This window comes from Ambystoma mexicanum, chromosome 3q (assembly GCF_040938575.1).
Source record: "Ambystoma mexicanum isolate Mex_15411 chromosome 3q, UKY_AmexF1_1, whole genome shotgun sequence".
Taxonomy (NCBI): Eukaryota; Metazoa; Chordata; class Amphibia; order Caudata; family Ambystomatidae; genus Ambystoma; species Ambystoma mexicanum.
This window is the reverse complement of record NC_090926.1, coordinates 1,055,273,681-1,055,295,137: the sequence shown is the minus strand read 5'-3', so window position 1 is coordinate 1,055,295,137 and position 21,457 is coordinate 1,055,273,681. Positions and strand designations below refer to the sequence as shown.

The following is a 21,457-nucleotide window of genomic DNA, read 5'->3' as shown; positions in this document are numbered from 1 at the left end:
GAACAGAAAAGCAAAATCACTTATTTCAATTAAAAACAAGTACATACATTAGTAACTGTTACATTGTTGATTCTTTTCAGTTTGCAATTTTTTTTTAAAAAGGAAGCAAGGAATTCACCTAATTTGATGTATCTTAAAACTTTTCATAATTAAAACATTACCCAACAAAAATAAAAGTTTAAAAAATAATGAAAACATTTCATTATAAGAAAGGACCACGTTTTTGTAATATATAGTCTCTACTATTACAATTAATACAGTCATTGGTTAAATTTCAGCATTAGCAGATCATAATTTGCTAATTTCTTATTGCACCTCGTATTTGACAACATCTGGAATCATTAACATCAAGATCATGTACAATAGCCTTCATAACTGCAAACCTCGTGCTAGAGAAAATATGTGACCAGATTTCAACACTTTCTGTTGCGGTATATAAGCAGAACAATTTATCAAAGTATAATTCACGTTGCACACGAAGTTGCGGACAGTTTACCACAATGTGTTTTAGGGCCTATTTTTGTGAAATAACATTACAATAGCGACAGATGTTCAATTCATTAGGTATTAAATTTCTTCGGGCTAGAATGTCTTTTGTAGGCAACAGATTTAACCTGATCCATACATTTTTTATGACTAAATATACATGTATCAAAATCATTTTACTTTAAACATTTTTCTCGATTTCTTATCCAATCGCATTGGTACATTTTCATTTTAGCACGGATCGGATTTTCTATTAAGAGAGTTAAAGTAATATCTGCTTCAGTCAGGGCATTCAGTACACAGTTGCGCCATGTCAAAGGAAAAGAAAGAGGAGATGTTAAGTAATGGGCTGCCACACTCATATATTATTTGTTTCTAATCCTAGCAAACATTTTCGGAATAGACAGCACATTCTCCACCCAACATATGTTGCCAGTGACACCAGACCTAATTCAAATCTCACTTAAAATACTGTAATGATGCTTTGGACTCCCAATTCCCAGAAATCCTTAAGTAATTGGATCAAGACGTGGAGTAAAGAGTCCATGAGGACCAATAGTGCTGTCAAGAAGAACGTGTGGTCTAGTTGTTATCCAATCATTAGACTGAGAGGGGCATTTAAATCCATGCATCACCTGCCGGAAAAGGAAAAGGAAAGTGAAGGAGAAGCTGGAGTAAGATGCAGAGTCTGCGGCGCGGGAAGCGGAGTCGCAGAGAGAGGCAGAAGCCCGGGAAGAAGCCCAGCGGATGGAGAGCAGCATTCCCGGATTGCCTCGTCACTCTAGTGTTCCAGAGTGGCTGGAGAGTCAGAGGAGGCTGATAGTCTCTCAACAAGCACTGCAAATGTACTGGCAGCTGGAGAGAGGATGCCAGCAGCGCTGTCAAAATAAAAGGCAGAAGACTTACCGGCAAGAGATTGTGAGGCCGGAAAAGAAGCTGAGAGAGGGTCAGACAGGCCACACATGCCATTCCCGAAGTAACGCAGTATTGCAGCGTGTCGCAGGTCAAAGATGACGGTAGATAACGGTGAGTTGGGCCAGTGAGAATGGTAGACCCGGGACGTTCCGACAGGCACAGTGACCAGTAAAGGAAGGTTTTGAATAGCGACCAAATGGACATTACAGAGCAGGAAAGCAGATGTGGTGCAATTTCCCTGATATAAATGTCAGTTGGGGGGAAACCTGGAACCAGCATTACTTTACACCAAAAACCATTACAAAGACTGAGCAAAGGAGTATGGTACAATTCTCCTAACACGAGATTTGAGTTGGGGGAAACCTGGCCGCAGCACTGCCTTAAGTTAAAAGACATTGAAAGAGAAACAGGAAGCAAGAGTTGTACACTTTTCTTGACATGAGATGTCAGTTGGGGGGAAACCTGGAACAAGCATTGCCAACAGACATTGTAAGAAAGGTTGACAGAAGGAGATTGAACAAACCCTCATATAGGGGATGCTATTTTGGGGGAAGCTTGTGCAAGCCATAACTGAAGTCAACAAAGTTATGTCATTGAGGAATTGAATGTTGTGGAGAAACCTGATAAGAGCATCAGGAAGTGACCCTTTTGGAAAGGATGCAAAACAAAGGGGGTTCTGGGAGTCTCTCTACCGGGAAAAACGCAGCTCAATGACCTGTTCCTGGGTGGATGGCCTCCGGGAGAGTCTCAACCAAGTCTTTAGCTCACTGTCCCTTTCACAGAGGAGAAATATCCCTGCATATCAGTCTTTGCACTGCCCAGGGGCAGTCCAGCACCGAAATGCTAGGCAATTCTCCTCTGAACAAGAGTACCAAAGCAACCATACACGTGTTTCAGCCTTGTTGGGCATCATCAGTGAGGTGGAGCTGTCAAACATCTTTACCTCACTGATGAGGCCCGACTAGGCCGAAAACAGTGAGGCACACAATTTAAAAAAAGCTTAAAAACAATTCTCTTTGACGGAGAGATAATTTATAATTTGTGATTTGCATGATACCTATGTCTTCTTTTCGTTTTTTGTTGTATGTTCTTGGGAGTGCTCTTGAAGCCTGCAGGTCGAGTTGGCGCTATATAAAAATTCTATGGAATAGCTTTCTTGACCTCAGAGCGTTGTTCTGCCAAACCCTGCCAACATGTCTACCTTTTTTCGATTCTCTTAAATCTCAGAGGTTGAGAATCTTATCTCCATAAGAACGAGTCTTTTGCTGTGCGAATATTCAGGATCCGTTTCTTTTAATGAGTTTTGTAGCTATACTGGGAGAACTGCCATGGTTTTTTACCACCCAAACCCACATTGAGCATACTCTTCCCCACCCCACTTGAATAGCGTCATTATCCATTCCAATTATAGCCTTATCATGCTGAATGCTGGTGGTGGGAACAGCCCCAGGCTCCCCCTTCCGAGGCACGTCCACTCCCCTCCCAAGTATACTTACACTCGGGCTGCATATGGCCTATAAGCGCCTCTTCCCTCCTGGCTAGACAGTTCCCGACCTGCCTTATCTTTTTCCTCAAGAGCGCTAATCGTCCTTTTTAGATGCAATTTGATCGTCCCACTGCCCGTACCCATTACCATCTGCTGTTTTAATTATTTTCCTGGTCTCCGGGGTAGGTCGATGTGCTGCAATACACAGTGGTGTCTGCCTTGCTGTGGTTGTAGGATTGTGGTCGTTTGCTTCTCTCCGGGGTCTTGCCTCGTGGTTGTATTTGTTTTTAAAAAATTGGATTTGATTGGGTTCTGAGATTTGCAGCGTTTTGGTGGGGTCCGGGTCAGAAGCCTCCCTGTGGAACTTCTTGTGGTTGTGTTATTGATTTGTGTTGTCACCTTGGATTTAGCACCCTTGTCCCACGAGCTCCAGGGTGCAATGTGGCAAACCACACACACTGGTGAGGTACCAAGTAGCAAACCTACATTAAGAGCATTTTGAGGCACAGTGTACGTTGTGGTAATGCACAAATATTGGTGATCATCAATGTGGCAAAAACCTACCTTTTGAGATGTTCCTGGGGGAAGAATTCTAGTGTGGGCAAAACCAGGAATAGGGGAGAGATACAAGGCAGCAAAGCTACATTTAGAACACTGGCGGCAGAAAGTGAGTTGTGACAAAACACAAACGCTGGTGAGATAAATAGAGCAACAAACCTACGTCTGGAGCACTCTGGGGGGCAGCGTGCAAGTGTTGTAGACGCAATTATTAGAGGGATAACAAGGCAGCTAACCTACCTTTCTAACACTGTGTGAGGGCGGGGGAGGAATTTGTGATTTGTGGCAAAAACACAAGCAGTGGCGTGATAACAAAGCAACAAAATCTGCATTTTCTACACTTTGGGGTAAATATGTGTGGCAATACGTAGTGTGATAGAGCTACATTTGGAACACTCGTAGGACAGAATGCACGTTTTGGCAAAACAGAAACAGTGGCGAGATAACTGAGCAGCAAAACCTACACTTGGAGCCCTCTGGGGGGCAAAATGTGTGGGTGATGAAGCTCAATTAGTGGCATTATAACAGATCAGCAAAACCTACCGTTGCAACACTCTGGAGTCGAAATGCAAGTAGTCGCAAAATAATCACACTGGCGGGATAACGGAGCAGCAAAACCTACATTGTGAACACTTTGGGGGGTTAGAGTGCAAGTGTGGCAATGAACAAGTAGTGGTGAGATTACAAGCCAGCAATGCTGGCGCCTGCCGCTCTTCTGTCTGCAGCAGTCTGTCTTCAGACCATGGTGGCATGCCATCCCAGCCCCCGTGCTTCGGGCGTTTTTGTAATAATTGTCCGTTTGGATAATCAGTCCTTTTTGATTGAGCAGCTTTAAGAACACATGACGCAAAGGCCAACAAGCTGTGGATCGCTTTGTCAGTTTATGGGATGAGAGTAGTTTATCTTGGTTTGTTGTTGGTTTGGTGTAATCTGGGTGTGGTTCAGAGTAGTTTGGGTATTTTGGTGTAGTTGGATTTCAGTTGTTGGTTGTAGATTTATGTAGATTGGGTGTGTGCTGACTATAATTAACTATTGCTTAGGTTTGATGCAGGTTAGTGTGAGTTTGTGTAGGCCTGCTTTGTTTTTGGAGTGTGCTGCGTAGGTTTGTTGAGAATTTTGTCGGTTGGGTATGGCTTTGGATAATTTGGTGTTGGGGATATCGGTTTGGTTTATTGTAATGCTGATGTGGGTCTGGTGCATGTTCAGTGTGGGTTGGGGTTTGTTACAATCTGGTGGGGTTCACTGAGTTTGGTATGGTTTGTGTGTGTGTTATATAGGCTCGGAATGAGGCGTTGTATGGCTGTGATTCCGCGTGGTCACTGATGTCAATGACACTGATAGTTCACTTTGTTTTGCTCATTCACTCAGTGTGTATTTTTCCAATTGATGGGTTTGGTATGGTCAATGTTAGTTGAGTTTTGGATGGGTGGTATTGTGTGGATTGGATGATATTTAGGTGCAAGCCTTTTTGTAGTGGTATTGTTTGGATTGTTATTTGAGGATGAAATTGATGTGGTGTTGGTTTGGGTAGGGGAGGTTGTGTCACAGCTTAGTGGTGGGTTGGTTGTTGGATCATATGGGGTTTACAGTTATCAAAGCCAGAGAACTGATATTTCTATTAATTTCACTCATTGATTCAATGCGCCCTTTGCCATATGCCAGGTGTGACAAATCTCAAGGTTTGTCCTTTCTTCCTTGGGGGAACCCACCCCCTTCGCGGTTATGGAGGTGAGCTTGCTAAGCAAAACCCTCCCTAGGGGATTTGATAAAGCAGGACCTCACTGGGGGTGATTGCCCTCAAGGGGACAATGACTCCCATCCCTATATGGAACTCCCTGTAGCAAAGACTGTTTCTGAATACATGGGAATCTGAGAAACTGATCATACATTCAACTGTGGGACTCAAAATGATGTTGAAAGTGCCTTTGGATGTTTGGTTCCAGACACTGCTGGTTTATCTGTGAGCATGACAGTTGAACATACACAACATGCCCCTTTATTGCCAGGGAGCAAGAATAAAAGCACTATTCACCTTGAATGGAGAAAGAGAAGAGCTAGCACACAGCCTCCGATGTGCTGACATCATTGAGAGTGGAGCTGTGCTGTACAGCAGAGCATGGAGTGTGAACAGAACAAGAGAGACGCCGCCAACCAGGCACTGGGCAATACAGAGTTGGCGAGTCCAAAACTGAGAAAAGCCAGCTTTATCCGGAGGCGTGACAACGCAGAGGATGTGGTGGGCCCAGAGGCCAAGAAACCACGCCACACCCAGAGAACGAGGGAGGAACGAGTCCTCCACTCACACTGAAGGAATCGAGAAGCAAAGGTGGGCTGAGACAAGCGGAGCGGCAAACCCACTTGCATCCACAAGAGAAATCCAGGAAGCTGTTGAGAATGCCTTCACTACTCAGCTGCCATCACCTTGCTGCAGCAAACACTGCGATGGAGCAGGTACCTATCTTGCCCATAATCGAGGGGGGGGGGGCAGAGAGACCCGAGAGTGAAAGCGGGACAAGGAAGGAATATCCTAAATCCTTAGGAGGGGCATCATGGCCAAGAGAGTGAAGAAGAAGCCAGTAATAAGGGTTATTTGAGCCCTAGATACCAGACTATTACAACCAGCTAAACATCCCCAGCAATGCCTGAGAGCCATGAGAGACTTGCACAGAGGGGGCACCAATACCCCTCAGAGGTAACTGGAGCATTGGGGCAGATTAAACCAAGGGAGGCACAGGGTATAATAAACGAGTGAGGAACCACTCAAGGAGAAACAAAAAACAAGCAAGATGTGACCTAGTGTGGAGAAACCCACGCAAGTGGTGGAAAGGGATTGAGGAGGTATCCCTTCACCTATGACAACTGGAACTTGAGACTTTACTTTGTAAAACTGAGAAACTTCTGGAACCTTTGACAGATGGTGAAGAACTGTTAGACCTGGGAAAACTGTTTTCTACTTACAAGCGTTGGACCTGAAACCAGGAGGGATTCCTGGAAATTCAGAGAGGTTGGGGTGAGAAACTCTGAAGGCAGATGATACTGCCCAACTTTCTTTTATGTTTTTTCTTTGGGGCTAGTCGAGAGACTAGGATTTGGACGGAGGACCATATTTGTTAGTTTGACTATTGACCAGCACCGTTAGTATAGTTTGTTAGGAAGGAAACTCCCCTTTCAGAAATGGTGTTAGAAAGCTGCTACTTTAAGTTACACTAAACCCTATAAGAACATGTCTTCTGGTCCGAGTCCTTCTGGCTTGCCACACAGGGTATAGGTGGGTCTAGTTTGATCAATGTGAGTTGTATGTTTTTGTTGGGTATAATAAGTAGTTTCCTGTTTAACTCTTTCACTCAAGGCTGTGTTGGTTATGTCTTTACAGGTGCTTGAGAAGCAGTACTCCCCAAGCTGCTGGTCTCTTCGCATGAGCAGTGAGGAAGTGATAGATGCCCATGTAAAAGTAACTGCTTCTGGTAAGGATTGTCATTCTAATTTGCGGAACAAGTTCTATTTGATAGGTGATCACTCATTGCCACATCTCGTATATCATACACTTTATTGTGCATTCTCTCATGCACTTCAGTGTACTTGTACATTCCTTCTGTTATTAGTTTCAGTAATTCCACTTCTCATATCATTGATTTTGTAGCTTTTGCCGGTTACTCACTCATTTCCCATCGCTGGCCTCACACAGTCAACGGTAGTACACAGTATGTAAAAACGAGGTCCGATTAGCACCGCTATCGGACAATGTTTTCCATTGAGATCATTGAGGGAGGATCGTATACAGTTTGCACCAATCATTTGTTAGAATTTTTTATACTATTTGAGGTCTGACTATAATGACCCAGCACCCAGAATGTCATACTATGGGTACTTAAGTGTTCAAAACAGCTGTGTTGCGGATGCTGAGATTGTGGTGGTGATACATTTTTAATAATTTGACTATACATTCTTTTTTAACATTCAGAGCCCTCCCTGCGAGTAAAGCCTTTCTTCTTGTATTTCTCTAGAGAATATTGCAATTGGGCCATGCCCAAGGGCATTGCAGCTTTTCTTTCTTTCTCCTCTCATCAGCAATGGCCCAACATCACCAGTATCACAATCCCGCTTTGGCATATTGTTTCAGATGGGCCAGATTTCAGTGATTAATACTTGATATGGTCGAGCACCACTACCCAGGACGACGCTCCCTCTTTGGAGAAGGTCACAGAGGACCAGCACCTCACAGCAGCACTGCCTTTTTGAAAATAGTCACATGTCACTTCTTCTAGTGGGATTTCACTTTCTGTCTCCAGTGTTGTGTTGTGTTGTGAAAGATGGATCTCTCATGCATGCTAATTGCCACATTCCATTTTAGAGATCCTAGGCCAGTAATGATTTGGCTGAAATTTTCTGCAAAGCCAACTTTGCCAGAGTATAGCCACTCGGATAAGGGTACACAGTAGTTTGGCATCCTATGAGCTTTCACACAATCCCATTCATGCCTGAACTTTACATGACATTGGCTGGCAGATCCTGACTGGATGACCTCTCACTCCATTCATAACACTACCTCTGTGCCCTCCTTCCTCTCCCAGCTGCATACCGGGGGAAAAGTGCAAATTTGTATAATTTGGTGAGCCCAGCATGCTGGATTCCTCCAGCTTAAGGGTGCTGTAAGAATTGGTGTCACTATTAACCACTCGTGGTACTCAATTTGTCAACCTCTGGAAGATGAGCCCTTGAGGCAGCCAAACCAGGATATCTAACCCACGATGCCCGGCATCGTCCCATGCCCAAGGCAGTGTTGCACTTTACCTTTCTGGCCTGTATGTGTTCTTTCTCCCCAGGGCATTCAACGCTTAACAGCTGCAGTGCAGAGTGAATGCGGACATCTGCCATGGTGCTCTGAAGAAAAATCTGCATGCCTCCTTATGGGACCAGCGCTGATCAAAGAGCAGCCGAAGAGCAAAATAATCTTGCGGTGCTCTGAAGAAAAATCTGCATGCATCCTTATGGGACCAGCACTGATCAAAGAGCAGCCGAAGAGCAAAATAATCTTGCGGTGCTCTGAAGAAAAATCTGCATGCCTCCTTATGGGACCAGCACTGATCAAAGAGCAGCCGAAGAGCAAAATTATCTTGCGGTGCTCTGAAGAAAAATCTGCATGCCTCCTTATGGGACCAACACTGATCAAAGAGCAGCCGAAGAGCAAAATAATCTTGCGGTGCTCTGAAGAAAAATCTGCATGCCTCCTTATGGGACCAGCACTGATCAAAGAGCAGCCGAAGAGCAAAATAATCTTGCGGTGCTCTGAAGAAAAATCTGCATGCCTCCTTATGGGACCAGCACTGATCAAAGAGCAGCCGAAGAGCAAAATAATCTTGCGTTGCTCTGAAGAAAAATCTGCATGCCTCCTTATGGGACCAGCACTGATCAAAGAGCAGCCGAAGAGCAAAATAATCTTGCGTTTGAGACCTTTCAGATACCAGCTTCAGCTTGACTCCCTGCATTTTTTTTGTTCTATCTGTTAAGTGATGATGTAAGGCCTTATCTATCGGAATCCAAAAGAAACAGAGAAACTCTGGACCACTCCCACTTCATAAGTTAGTGTGTGTCCGACCTGTGCCCAGATAAGCTATAATGTATAAATAAGAAAGGTTGAACTGCTAGTGGTCTCTAATGCAGTGCCAAGGGAAGGAGATTCATACTAAAAATCCATATAAGGGGTGGAGTTACAACAAAATCACATAAACCCTTTCTGTGATAAAAATGTCCACATTTTTTATTAAAGACTCACACAAAAACATGATATAGAGGAGACTGAACAGGAAAGGGAAGAGTTTAAACAAAACAACACCCTAGAAAGAAGTAAAAGATTAAAAGAAAGACCTGATGAATTTAAGCCACGAAAAAGCTTTTCCCTACATAAAAGTGGGTTACCGGCACAAGTCTCAGGGACCCTATAATAAAAACCTCTTGATCAGATTCCGCAACACTTCTTATAGTACAAGTGGCAACATTAGCAAGATAGAAGACCTAGGTGAGGGGCCCACAAATGCACAACCCGCCTCCAATAGAAGCCGAGGACAATACATTAGACCGAGGGGTCGAGGCAATAGGAGAAATGGCAATCTTGCTTTTTTCCAACGGGGCCGCAACAGAGGTGAATGGGAACCAGATCGGAGGGTGACCACAAGCAGGGCACACTCGTAGTCAATATATCGGACTACATTTTAAAAGACTTTGAGGAAGAGGTACTCAATAAAGCCTGGGATTTGTCCTCACTAAGGTAAGTGATCCCTTTGTTTCAGGGGGAGTTCATGAAATCCACTTGAAAGAGTTTTTTTCCACAAATGAAGGTCCACAATCTGAGAATGCAACAGGCCTAAAGCAAACCTTGCACTTCATGCCACCTGCAAATACTAACTCCCCAGAATCTAAAGGTTTTTAAAAGAAGTTGCTCGCTGAAATGGGGACGTTAGAAACCCAGACTACTTCAGTGTTCCACAAACTGAGTACAAAAGAACTCATGGCAGCCAAATCCCTCGATCATAATATAAAAAAGCAGATGAAGGGGGTGGTATTGTGATACAAAATAAAGTAGATTATGTAAAGGAATGCCATAGACAACTTTCTGATTCCAACAGCTATAAGGTTTTAATTACTGACACCACAGAACTTTTGAAGAAAAATATAGAGGCTAAAGTTGCAAAGGCAGTAGAGAGAAGCTGGATTAGCAAACTAGAGGCAGCCTTCTTATCTAGGTAAGATCCGCCGATCCCTACATGGTATTGTCTCCCAAAGATACATAAGATACAACAAACCCACAGATCATCCTATTGTATCTGGAATCAACTCTGTGCTGGAACCGTTGTCATAATTTGTGGGTCACTATTTAAAGGGCTTTGTGGTGAATATGAGATCTTGCTTAAGAGGCACTACCAGTGCAATTAAAACATTACAAACATTTCGAATTCAATCCAAAGAAACATTTGTTGTTTGGTTAAGATGTGGTATCCCTATATGCCGACATCATGCAACAGGCAACTCTTGAGGTTATAGAGGAGGTATTGTGGGAAGGGACTGACCAAGACCCGGTCCTGAATTCCTTCTTGATGTGGTGTACGTAACTCTCATTGACACAAAATGAATTTGCAGGATAAATATACCAACAAATGGAGCAATGGGCGCTACCATGGCGCGGAGGCTTGCGAATCTGTCGAGAGTTTCAAAAAATCTGTTATCTATGCAGATACTGATCCATATATAGATCACATCAAGGAGTGGACCCGGCACATTGATGATGTGCTTATGATTTGGGAAGGCCCTGAGGCTCTACCCATTACTTTTTTTGATTGGTTGAATACCAAGAACCATCATTTAAAATTCACAATGGCCTCCAGCAAACAAGAAATTAATTTTCGCGACATCACGATTTACCACAAATAAGGTAGACTCTTGGTTAAGCCATACCACAAGCCTACCGATAAAAACTCTCTCTTGGTCTATACAAGTCACCACATTAAACACCTGTTTGACAATTTGCCATTCGGACAATTTATATGTCTTAAACGCAATAGTAGTACCGAGGAAACATTTGAGCAAGAGCCGAGTAATCTTTCCAAAAAAATGAGGGGGAGTGGTTACCTGAAAAAAGTGGCAGCCAAAAGGGCCTATAATAATCATTGGGAGGCCCTTCTAGAGAAGAACAGTAAAAAAACACTTAAGAATTAACTGGTGTATGTGTCTACTTATACAAACCTATGTTTTAAGATGCGCAATATAATGTGCAAGCACTGGCGGGTGCTTGAAAACAGTGGGACACAAAATGAACGCCCACTCTTTGCATATCGTAAAAGTGCCTCTATTGGCAATATTGTTAGCAAGAGTAAGTTGTCGAACAATCAAGAGAAAACAAACTCACTACAGAGCTCCCGGGGACTGAGTCCCCCAAAAGACCATTAACCATGTGGCAACTGTGGGGTTTGTAAATTAACAAAAACAGTGGAAATTGGTCTAAAGAAACCTTGGTCTCAAAATACACTGACCAATTGCAGCTCTGAGCATGTGATCTATACATGCTCATGTGATCGTAACTATATGGGTAAGACTAATAGGAAAGTGAAAACGCGGATCACGGAACACCGCATTTGTCTTAAATACCACATTGAACAAGCCCCGATGGTTAAACATTTCTTGACACAAAAGCATGGTTGGGAAGACTTTACTTGGACTCTGTTGCAAAAAATCCATGGTTTCGAATGTAAAAGAAAAAGAGAAGAAATGAATAAGGAGGGAACAGGAACTCATTTATCTTACGCAGAGCGATAGTAGAGGGCTCAACGAAGAGGTTGAGTGTCACAGTATCTAAACAGTAGCTGAAACTGTATCAGTGGTATATTTACTGTAACTTAGTCTATTTCTGTAACAATTCTATTAAGAATTCTTCTCGAGAGCTGGTCTGCATTAAGCTATTGCAGACTTTAGGCTAGACCCAATGTGGGTGGTGCTTTGCCTATCATACAAACGGAATACCATTAAAACATCTGTGGGTAAAATAATACAAAATAAAAACTAAGAATAGAAATAAATATCTGGGTGAGTAGGATTTGCCCCTACTCAATAGCTAACATGGGTAGTAGGGTAGTAGATTTGAGCTGTACAGTTGAGGCATGTATAACTAGCCATTTCAGAAACTATAGGATATGGGTTAGAGAGATGCCAGTTCCAAGATGGCCAAGGCCAGCGTTACCGCAGGACCATAGAGATGTTTTAAATACACCCTGTAGGAAGAGGCTTGAATGTCCCTCATTTCAAGGGAGCCGTGGGCAGCTATACATGTCTTAGTTGGGAGAAGGTAAGCAGGGCTAAATGTATGTTGACTCTGGTCGAACAGACCGAGTGTGAAAAACAAACATCTGTGTTTTGGAATAAGGTGGAGCTATATTGGTATTTCTAAGCTTGTATATGCCCTCGGCCCTTTAGGTAATTACTACATGATCCGGGAGTTCCTAAGCGGTTACCCCATGGGAACAATGCTGATTGACAGTAACAAGAGTGGATTTCGGGCAAAACGTGCAATATTAAGGCTGTATTTACTCAAGGTAAGCAGGAGCCTTGATAGAAATGAATCAGCATTTTTAAGGATAAGTTAAGATTAGAAATGCCTGTATAGATAATTTGGATTCCTTGTATTACAGACTTCCTGAGGAACGAAATGAAAATACTCCCCAAGGAGTCTTATTAACAGGGCTGACACATTGGTACAGCATAAAAACACAGTAGAGGTGAGCACAGCTTGCACCTTTGCAGGTTTATTGCATACAGAACAGCGGTCTGTCTGACTAATGAGCACTTTTGGGGTTTTGGTAGTGTACACAGCCATCAAGATAGTCCTTTCACGACTTCCAATCTAGTAACCTTAGCAGTTGAGGAAGAAGAGCTGAAGCGTAGAGGCTGTGAGATCCGCTTTTTGTAGTCACAATATACCCTCAAAAGGTGAATGATGCATAGTATACGTATCTTTCCACAGGTGGAAGACTTCCTGAGTACACGGTACAGTGGTTTATACACTGCACTCTGGAATACACAGCCAAAGACTCCCATTTAGGTAATTTAACCAGATATTGGGGCGGCGGGTTTTAGAAGGCATGTTAGTTCCTTGCTAATCGAAATTTAGAAATAGCATTGATAGATAATGTTTGCTGTGTCCTTTTTTGCAGTGCAAGAGGGGGATCTGTAGGAAGACGTTTTTTGAATTTTGTCGATTCAAGAACTGTAAAAGACGAATAGTGACATAGAATTCAGCTACTGAAGAATGTTCACCACATTGAGGTTTTAAGAACATAACGTGTTGAGCAATAGAGGACTGATAATTAAGTTATAAATTTGCACCCCACTGGAGAAATCTAATTTGCATATTCTGACAGAGGTTTGAGAGGGGTGAGAGGAGTTACTAAAGCACTTTAATACTTTTTTGGTGCTGTTGTATATTTAATTTGTCCATTTTCAACTTGGTTTTATGTGGAATGAATTTATATCATGTTTTTGTGTGAGTATTTAATACAAATGTGTACATTATTATCACAGAAGGGGTTTGTGATTGTGTTGTAACTCCACCCCTTATATGCATATTTGGTATGATGCTTTTCCCTTGCCACTGCATTAGAGACCACTAGCAGTCTAACCGAATTATATAGGCCTTATCAAAAACCACATTTCAGAGATTGCACTTCCAATGTAAATATCTGCTACTACAGAAAAGACTCAACAAAGCCATTCTGAACTTATCTTGTGCAGCCTTTAAGATGCTACATGGCCAGATGGGCTGGTGAATTAAACATTCCTTGGATGCAGTCATGAGAACTGGTATATACTGCAGTATGCACTACCTGGCATCTTCCTCCCACATCTATGTTAAAATAGCATGGGCTGTGGACATGGAGCTATTATCTGCCAATTAGATGGGAACATAAGACATAAAATCTTAAAATGAATTATGTCTCTAACTGGCAGCCAATGTAATGTTTGTCGTGCAAACAAAACATTATTAAACTTGGAAAGATGAGGGATCAGATGGACTGCTGCATTTTGAATCTGTTGTAGTTCATATAATCGATATTCCAGTAAACTAAGATATAGTGAATTGGCATAATCCAATATGGAGTTGATAAGGGCACCATAACAATGGCCAAATCTGATTGAGATAGAAAGGGGCAGCGCGTCCTATTTCACCTAATACAAGAGATTTTAGCAATCTCAGAAACATGTCTGTAATTATTAAGATTATCCTCCCCGATGACCCCCGGGCTTCTGCCTGATTCAGAGAAATGAAAATGTTTGTTCCGAAAAACAAGCAACAAAGGGTGTTTTGTTGGATCACACGATGTTTAGGAGTGAAGAGCATGAATTTGGTTTTAGTTAGTTTTCATTACAAAAGATCCACTGTTGCATTTGAAGATCATTTGATAGAAAGGACAAATCTTCTGAGAACATGATTTTTATGTACATCCGAGTATCGTCCACATAAGAATGAAAATGATAGCCCCAGCTGTTAGAGCAAAAAGGGTCCAAGCGTAGATATTGAAAAAGAATTGAGGAAAGAGGGGATCCTTGCGTACCTCTACAAGAAACTGGGCATAAATTAGAAGAAGAAATGTTCAATGCTAACATGCTGAGCTCGATTGAGTAGAAAAGAAAACAACCAAGTAATGGCATTCCACTTCACACCGGCCATGTACGAGATTCGTGAATTGAAGATACCATGGTTGATGGTATCTAAAGCTGCTGATGGATCCAACATAATCTACAGGCTTAGGTGGCCTTCATCAGCATTTAACCAGATGTCATCCCATTTTGAAAGAAGAGCGGGCCCAGTCCCATGAAGAGGATGGACATCCGATTGAAGAGAGAAGTCGATAACATTGAACATGAAGTTGACAATCATTTGTAGTATTTTGAAAAGACAAGGTAGGCCAGCAATAGTTTTTCAGTACTGAATAGCCAAGGTTAGGTTTCTTTAAAAGGGGGTTAGTGCAAGCTTCTTTAATGGCAGGGGCGGCAACTCATCAAGTAATGAGATTAACAGAGTTGGTGACATAAGGGCTGATGACATAAGACTGTGTTGAGGCGATCACTGGAAGGGCATCATACATCTTACATGAAGGTATCAAGGAGAGTAGAAAAGGAATAACCTCATCAACATGGACTGGTTGAAGCTCGCACAACATCAGAAAGCCTAATGACTGGGATGGGCCAGTCCGGATGGTCTAATCTAGTGGAGGACATCTCTTGTGCGATGTCTGAAGTCTTATTAAGTTGAAAACATTAACTTTACTCTGGGAGTGACCAACCAAGTTTTTAATGCAACAGGCGGAAGGAAATACGTCTGCCATCTTAAAGTGCTTCTTGTTTGTTTTTGTACAGTTTAAATTTGGATTGAAGAATTGAAGAAATGGGCCTGTAAGGCAACTGCAATCGGTATGGTAGGCCTAACTAGCTTTCCCCCAGATTTCCCAATTTTTGCAAAGATTTAAGAGAAGGAAAACCATGAAGTGGAGGATTTTTATAATTTTCTTTAACTGAGAAGGGCAGATATCAGAGGCAAAAGCAGTCTAACAAGGATTGAAGCAATCTGAGCAGGACCTCATATGTGAAAAGTTAAAAAACAGGTGGACTGAATGTTATCCGTCATCTCCAGGAGTATAATTCTACTGCACATATAGAAAGATAGACTGAATGGTCTTTTTCTTGTAAACCGAAGGAAAACTTAATGCAAAATGACCAGGCCTGGATACACGTGAAAAGTGAGACAAGAGAGGCTGCACGCCTCTAGTCAAAATAAGATCTAGTCAATGCCCTTTTATGAGATGGCCTATTGTGCAAAAGGATAGTGCATGACAATCCACCAGATTTAACCATTTCTATGCAAGAAGATGACCACTCTGCTCTATAGGAAAGATGAAGTCACCCAAAATTAATAACTGGTTCACATTTAAGCTAGATCTAGTGAGAAAGGTATTGCATCCTCTAAAAAAAAAACAGAGCATGGGACGACTGTCCGCCTTTGAGGCTTACAGACAAATGCTTGACCCCTTGGGAGACCTGGAAGCAATAGAACCTGACAATGAAATTCCTCATAGGCTGGTGTAACAACACTATAAGACCCTTAACCCAAAGGCGCAAGTGCTATGTAACACACACCCTAACATCTTGAACAGATTCAGGAGCTGCAGTAAGGGTGAGAATGTATCTGCACGCAATGGCCTAAGGTCCTCGTAGGTAATGAAGCCGAAACCAACTTGTGGCTGATAGTGGGCAATAACCTTGCGTTGGAAAAGTAGTCTACTAAATATCTAAACTAGGGAAAAGACTGACATGAGACAAGGTGATCTCTGTGCTTGTAATGTAGACCGTGGTAAGAACAGCAACAATTACGCTTGCCATTCTCATTCATTTATATTGCAGGAAGGACAGGGGCTCCATGCGGCGGCAACTCTGTACACTACTGGCAGTAAGAGGAAAGGACCTCACTGTGGTCGTGCACTGTGCCTTGTTGTGCATGTGAGGACAGGGCCTAGTGTAGGTCTCTGCTCGTTCTCTGACAAAACCTGCGTCTTCCAGGAGACTGCAACCTCCATGGGGTCCATTAAGCCTGCAGAAAGGGTCTAGAATGTGAGGTTACTCTTCGGGAGGCAGGTCGAGAAATGGGTAAGGCATTTAAGGGCATAAGCAGGATGATAATGGGGTAGAATTGTAAGGGTTAGGTTTCGCGAAAGTGAGATTCTTTGAGCAAACCTGAGATGTTCTCCCAATTTAAACATAAGTTAGTAAAGTGTAGGGTGCCTTTCAAGATAATAGTAAAACCTCTTCTGCAACAGTCTTCATGGTTAACCATTTGAATATAAAATTTAGGTGGAACCTAGTATAGAAAGTACAGCTGTATTATCTGCAGAATGACAACGTTCTGTGATAAAAAAGGATACAAAGGCCAGTGTTAATGATTAGATCGTGTATAGGAACAGAGTTGGACACCGCAGACCTAGCATTAATTAAAGCACATTTAATAGGCATTTTGAGACAGGATGAGGAAGCTTGTTGAAGTTCTGTAGGATAGTTTTTGCTGTCAGGCAACTGGTCGGAAATTTCGTAGTTCTTAAAGGGTGCAGCAATTTCTGAATGAAGGAGCCCAATAGGAAAGTTGAGGGCTAGGAGTTAGTTTGAATAGAGCATCATTAAGGAAAGTAAAAAGCTACCAGAAGAGCCAGTAAAGTAGTCCTTAAAATTGGATGAACTGAAATATAATCTTGGAAGCACAAAAACGCATACCTGTATCCAAAGCCTGGAAGCCAGAGTATTGCTTAAGCTGCTGCCCAAGACACTGAAGGCCTCGAACAGCCTCTGCGTCGTGGCATGATAAGATTTGGTTATCTTCGTAGTGACCTCAAGGCTTGCGGGAAGTGTGGTTTGGGAGGAAAGTAAAGAGGGACGAAATGAAAAAGAAATCTGGCTAAACTTAGGCCACTAGGTTGTTCTTGAAGACCAGAATTTACTTACCCATGATCTCCAGAGTCCAGGCCAGAGGGCCTGCAGGATGGCCAAAAGGTCTCCATTTGGAAGATCTTTTCTCTTATTCTCTGATCTAATTCCCCTAGATGGAGAAGCTACTTTGGGTAGTACCCTATCCCATCCTACTTGTACCCGCTGTGGGTTTAGAAGGCTGTGGAGAGCCAGGGAAAATCTCTGAGCATTTAAAACTCTTCGAGCCATCAATCCGTGCTGTCCCTAGTGTGGGGAGTTAATCACCCTGAGAATATTCCATTCCCAGTGAGTCAGTAAGTGGATCACCCGGGGCGTCAGACAATGTCTGCCCATGGAACCAAGAATGCTGAAGTTGTGATCCGCCCTGCAAAGCAGGGCACTTGGAGAAACCAAACTTCTATACAAAGCCACATGTTGTGTTCCAGCAGGATGTTTAAACTTGTATAGAGTGAATAAAATAACATTTCAATTCATTCAGGATGTTACTTGGACCGTAACATGCAGCTAAAATGGTGCCAGAAACCACTTGAAAGGGCATCAATACACATGAGCAAGATTGTTTTTAGAAAAATATATTCGCACTTGATTTGCGTTCTCGCAATCACTTAAAAATCAATATGTAAACAACAACAAATAATATAGTTCATTTTCATACTCAGGTTATAGATTCGATAACTCGGTACAATACCCTCCCCCTTTTTACCTAGTAAAATAAAGAAAAACAAAGGAAGTCCCAGTCACTCTGCGCCAAGGAATTGGAATTTATTCTCAAACTGCCTCGCAATTGCGGAAGGCGCGGCGATCGTAAGTTTGTGTCTGCTCAAAATTCCAGGTGATGGAATTTTGAGCAGACACAAACTTACGATCGCCGCGCCTTCCGCAATTGCGAGGCAGTTTGACAATTTTTCCTGGCATTGCCCTACGTTATAATCGTGAAGACTAATTGCTGTAATTCAAGTCTCTGATGAAGAACTGTACGCAGCTTAAAACACGTGTCAGGCGTTCTTTCGCATTTCTAATAAATTCCAATTCCTTGGCGCAGAGAGCCTGGGACTGTCATGCCCGCGCCGCTGGCACACGCATTGGCAACCCTCATGGACTACTTGGTACTCATTTATCCTCCTAATACTCCTTGAACAACTCCTTTTCATGCCTTGGTCTTTTTCCATTTGCTCAACTTTGGTTCTTTCTTATTTTATTCAATTAACTACATTTACCACAATGCACCTGGCTGCAGTCCTCAATTCCTGGCTATTCTCATTCATCGTTATTGGGACCACAATCCCCAGAAGCCCTAGCGGCCAGTGCTGCTTCTACCTGCTCAGGACCAGAGAGGGAGGAGGCAGATTGTCTTCAGGTGTGCTGCTACAGGTGCTGTCAATTAGCCTGCCTCAGAACAGGGCAGGGCTGTATATAAGCAGCTGCCTGCAGGAGGACAGTGTCTTGCATCTTGAGTTCTCCCCGCTCCTGTTTGCCTTGACCCTTTACTTTGTATGCTGTTCCTGTTGCTGCATTATTCTGTTTTGTTCCAGTGCCCTTTCCGGGCTCCCTGCCTTGCAGCCGATCACGCTCCGCTGCCTTCTACCTACAGCCCTTGTCCTCTGGGCTCCCTGCCTTGCAGCCTATTACAGTCCTCTGCAGCCCTCTACAGTCAGCAGCCCTGCTCCTCTGGGCTCACTCCTAGCTGTCCTGCTCCTCTGGGCTCCTTGCCCTGCAGCCTGCCTCACTCCGGCTGCCTACAGCCTTGTCCTCTGGGCTCCCTACCGTGCAGCTTGCAACCTTCTGCTGTCTCCAAGCCCTTGTTCCCTGGGCTCCTTACCTTGCAGCCTGCACCTCTTCGCTCCCTACAGCCCTGCTCCTCTGGGCTCCCTACCTAGCAGCCCTATTCTTTTGGGCTCTCTGTCTGCCACCTACTACTAATCTCTCTCTGTCCTGTTCTTCTGGACTCCCTGCTTTTCAGCCTACTACAGTCCTCCACAGTCCAATACAGTTTGCCTGCACCTAGTGCCACTCTTCACTGCAGACCTGCTTCCTACTTTGCAGCCTTCTGTTTTCCTGACTGCTGTTCCTTGTTCTCTTCCTTGAGTCCTCTGTACTCCACCTTAGGTTATCTATTTCAGTCTAACTGCCTTTCCTTCATTTCCTTCTGCTAGATTGCTCATTGACTTCCTTTTTCGCTGGATATTTCTGTTCTTGTCTTCTCATGTGTCTTATGTAATCCCTTTGTACAGAGCTTGCCTGTTGGTTTCCGGCAGGCAACCTCTGCCCCTTCCTTTGTCGCGTTTTCAGTGTTACAGACAACCACTGCTGTTGTTGCCAGCCATGAGGTTCCCAGCCATGAGCATACAGCGTGGGCCTCTGTTATAGCAATCTGTGCAGAAGGCTGGAGTTTCCTAAGGTTCGTGGAACACTCTTCCCCATTTCAGCACACACCCCAAGAGGGAATTCAGTTTGTTTGTACCTTTGTATCTTTTGCCCCTTTTGGCTCACAGCTACTGTTTCCTACTCTTCTTTCTTGTTGAACTTCCTGCTGTGTGTGCGTATCTGCTACCTTACCTCAGCACAGCCACCCAAACCCTACTTGGGTACCCTGTGCCACTCTTGACAGAGTGCCATTCCTGACAGGGACTTCCTTTGTTTTTCTAAACCTACCTCGTGGATCTATACTGGCAGTATTCCCACACCACCCAGACACCTGCAGCCTTGGTGTTTCATCCCTTTATTTGATATAAAAGCATTGTGGACCTGTGACTTCATCTGCCATAACCTCGTTCTTGTTCCTAGTAAAATAAATGCAATACAAAAAAATGAAGAAATTGAACTTGTACAAACAAAGTAAACCAAGTTAAAAGAATTAAACAAAAACATGGAGGTCAAGGTAGACATATCATTAATGTATAATAAACATGTAACCAACAATATCAACGTTTTAGCGTGTATGTAGTAATGTTTGTCTGCCTCAAGACAGCCATAGACCAGAAATGCAGCAATTTCTGATCCTGTGTCTAATCACAAAATGGAGAAACACTAATTAATAGACCTATTCAATTTATGCACCTCGACTGGCTAAAAAGTAATTAAATCACCTCAACTAAAGACTATTGGTAGTGTCAACTTACATTCGAGGCAACAAGTCATGAGCTACCAATCTCTGAATAGCAGCAGAGAATCACATTTTCCCCATTACTTCTCAGTACCTCAAAGTGGTTATTTTGGGTTCCTACAAAAATACCACAACACTATGGAGATCTAAGATAAGGTAGGACAGAAAATGCTATTGTAGAGTACTCATAGGTAGGACATATATCATAATAGTAGAATTAGGATTCAAAAGTACAGGCTAACTCCATACCTCAAGGGGCTAGGCCCTTACCTAAACACGTAATTTATCAGAAGTCAGTCAACATCATAGTTTGGAATAATACAATCATGGAGTCAGCTTCTGCACACCCTCCATGTCCATAAATGATGCAGTGCCTGGCCACAAATGGAGACATGTGGAGCATACCATTTCGGCAAAAGATAAAAGCCTTACTAGGAGAACAGGTAATCCACCTAAGCCTACTCTATGTAAATTATGATAATACTTCTAAATACTTTAAAGCCAAGCTGTTTGTGCCTCAGCATCTAGATCATTAATTAATGATGTGAGACTATTGTCTCTTGTTCGGATATGGATGCAAAATACTGTATTGCCCTACCAGAGAATATCGGAAGCATCCAAGAACTCCTATTAAAATAACCACAAAAAAAGAATCTACACTCCGAGGTCCTTTTTGACATCAAATTAGACCCTCTAGGTATTTCTAGGATTTTCTTGCTGAAAAACAAAAGCTTAAGATACCCTAGAATTAGGAGACCCTCATTGTAATAACAACAATAGTAATCATTTCTGCTCAGTTGGTTGAGCGCGACACGTTTAATAGCTATGGCACTACTGCAGAGCATGTGGGGAGAGCAACTTCAAAAACCGAGGCTAGGTCTTATGTTTATCAG

The 21,457-nt window shown here is 42.9% G+C and overlaps 1 protein-coding gene across 1 annotated transcript in view; it reads left to right on the top strand.

Moving 5' to 3' along the window:
• AFMID (arylformamidase) overlaps positions 1–21,457 on the top strand; it is a 172,658-nt gene that overhangs the window by 32,065 nt on the left and 119,136 nt on the right. Inside the window, exon 2 of the mRNA XM_069655249.1 lies at positions 6,819–6,909. Coding sequence (XP_069511350.1) covers positions 6,819–6,909 — 91 coding nt within the window. The remainder of the gene's footprint in view (positions 1–6,818; positions 6,910–21,457) is intronic.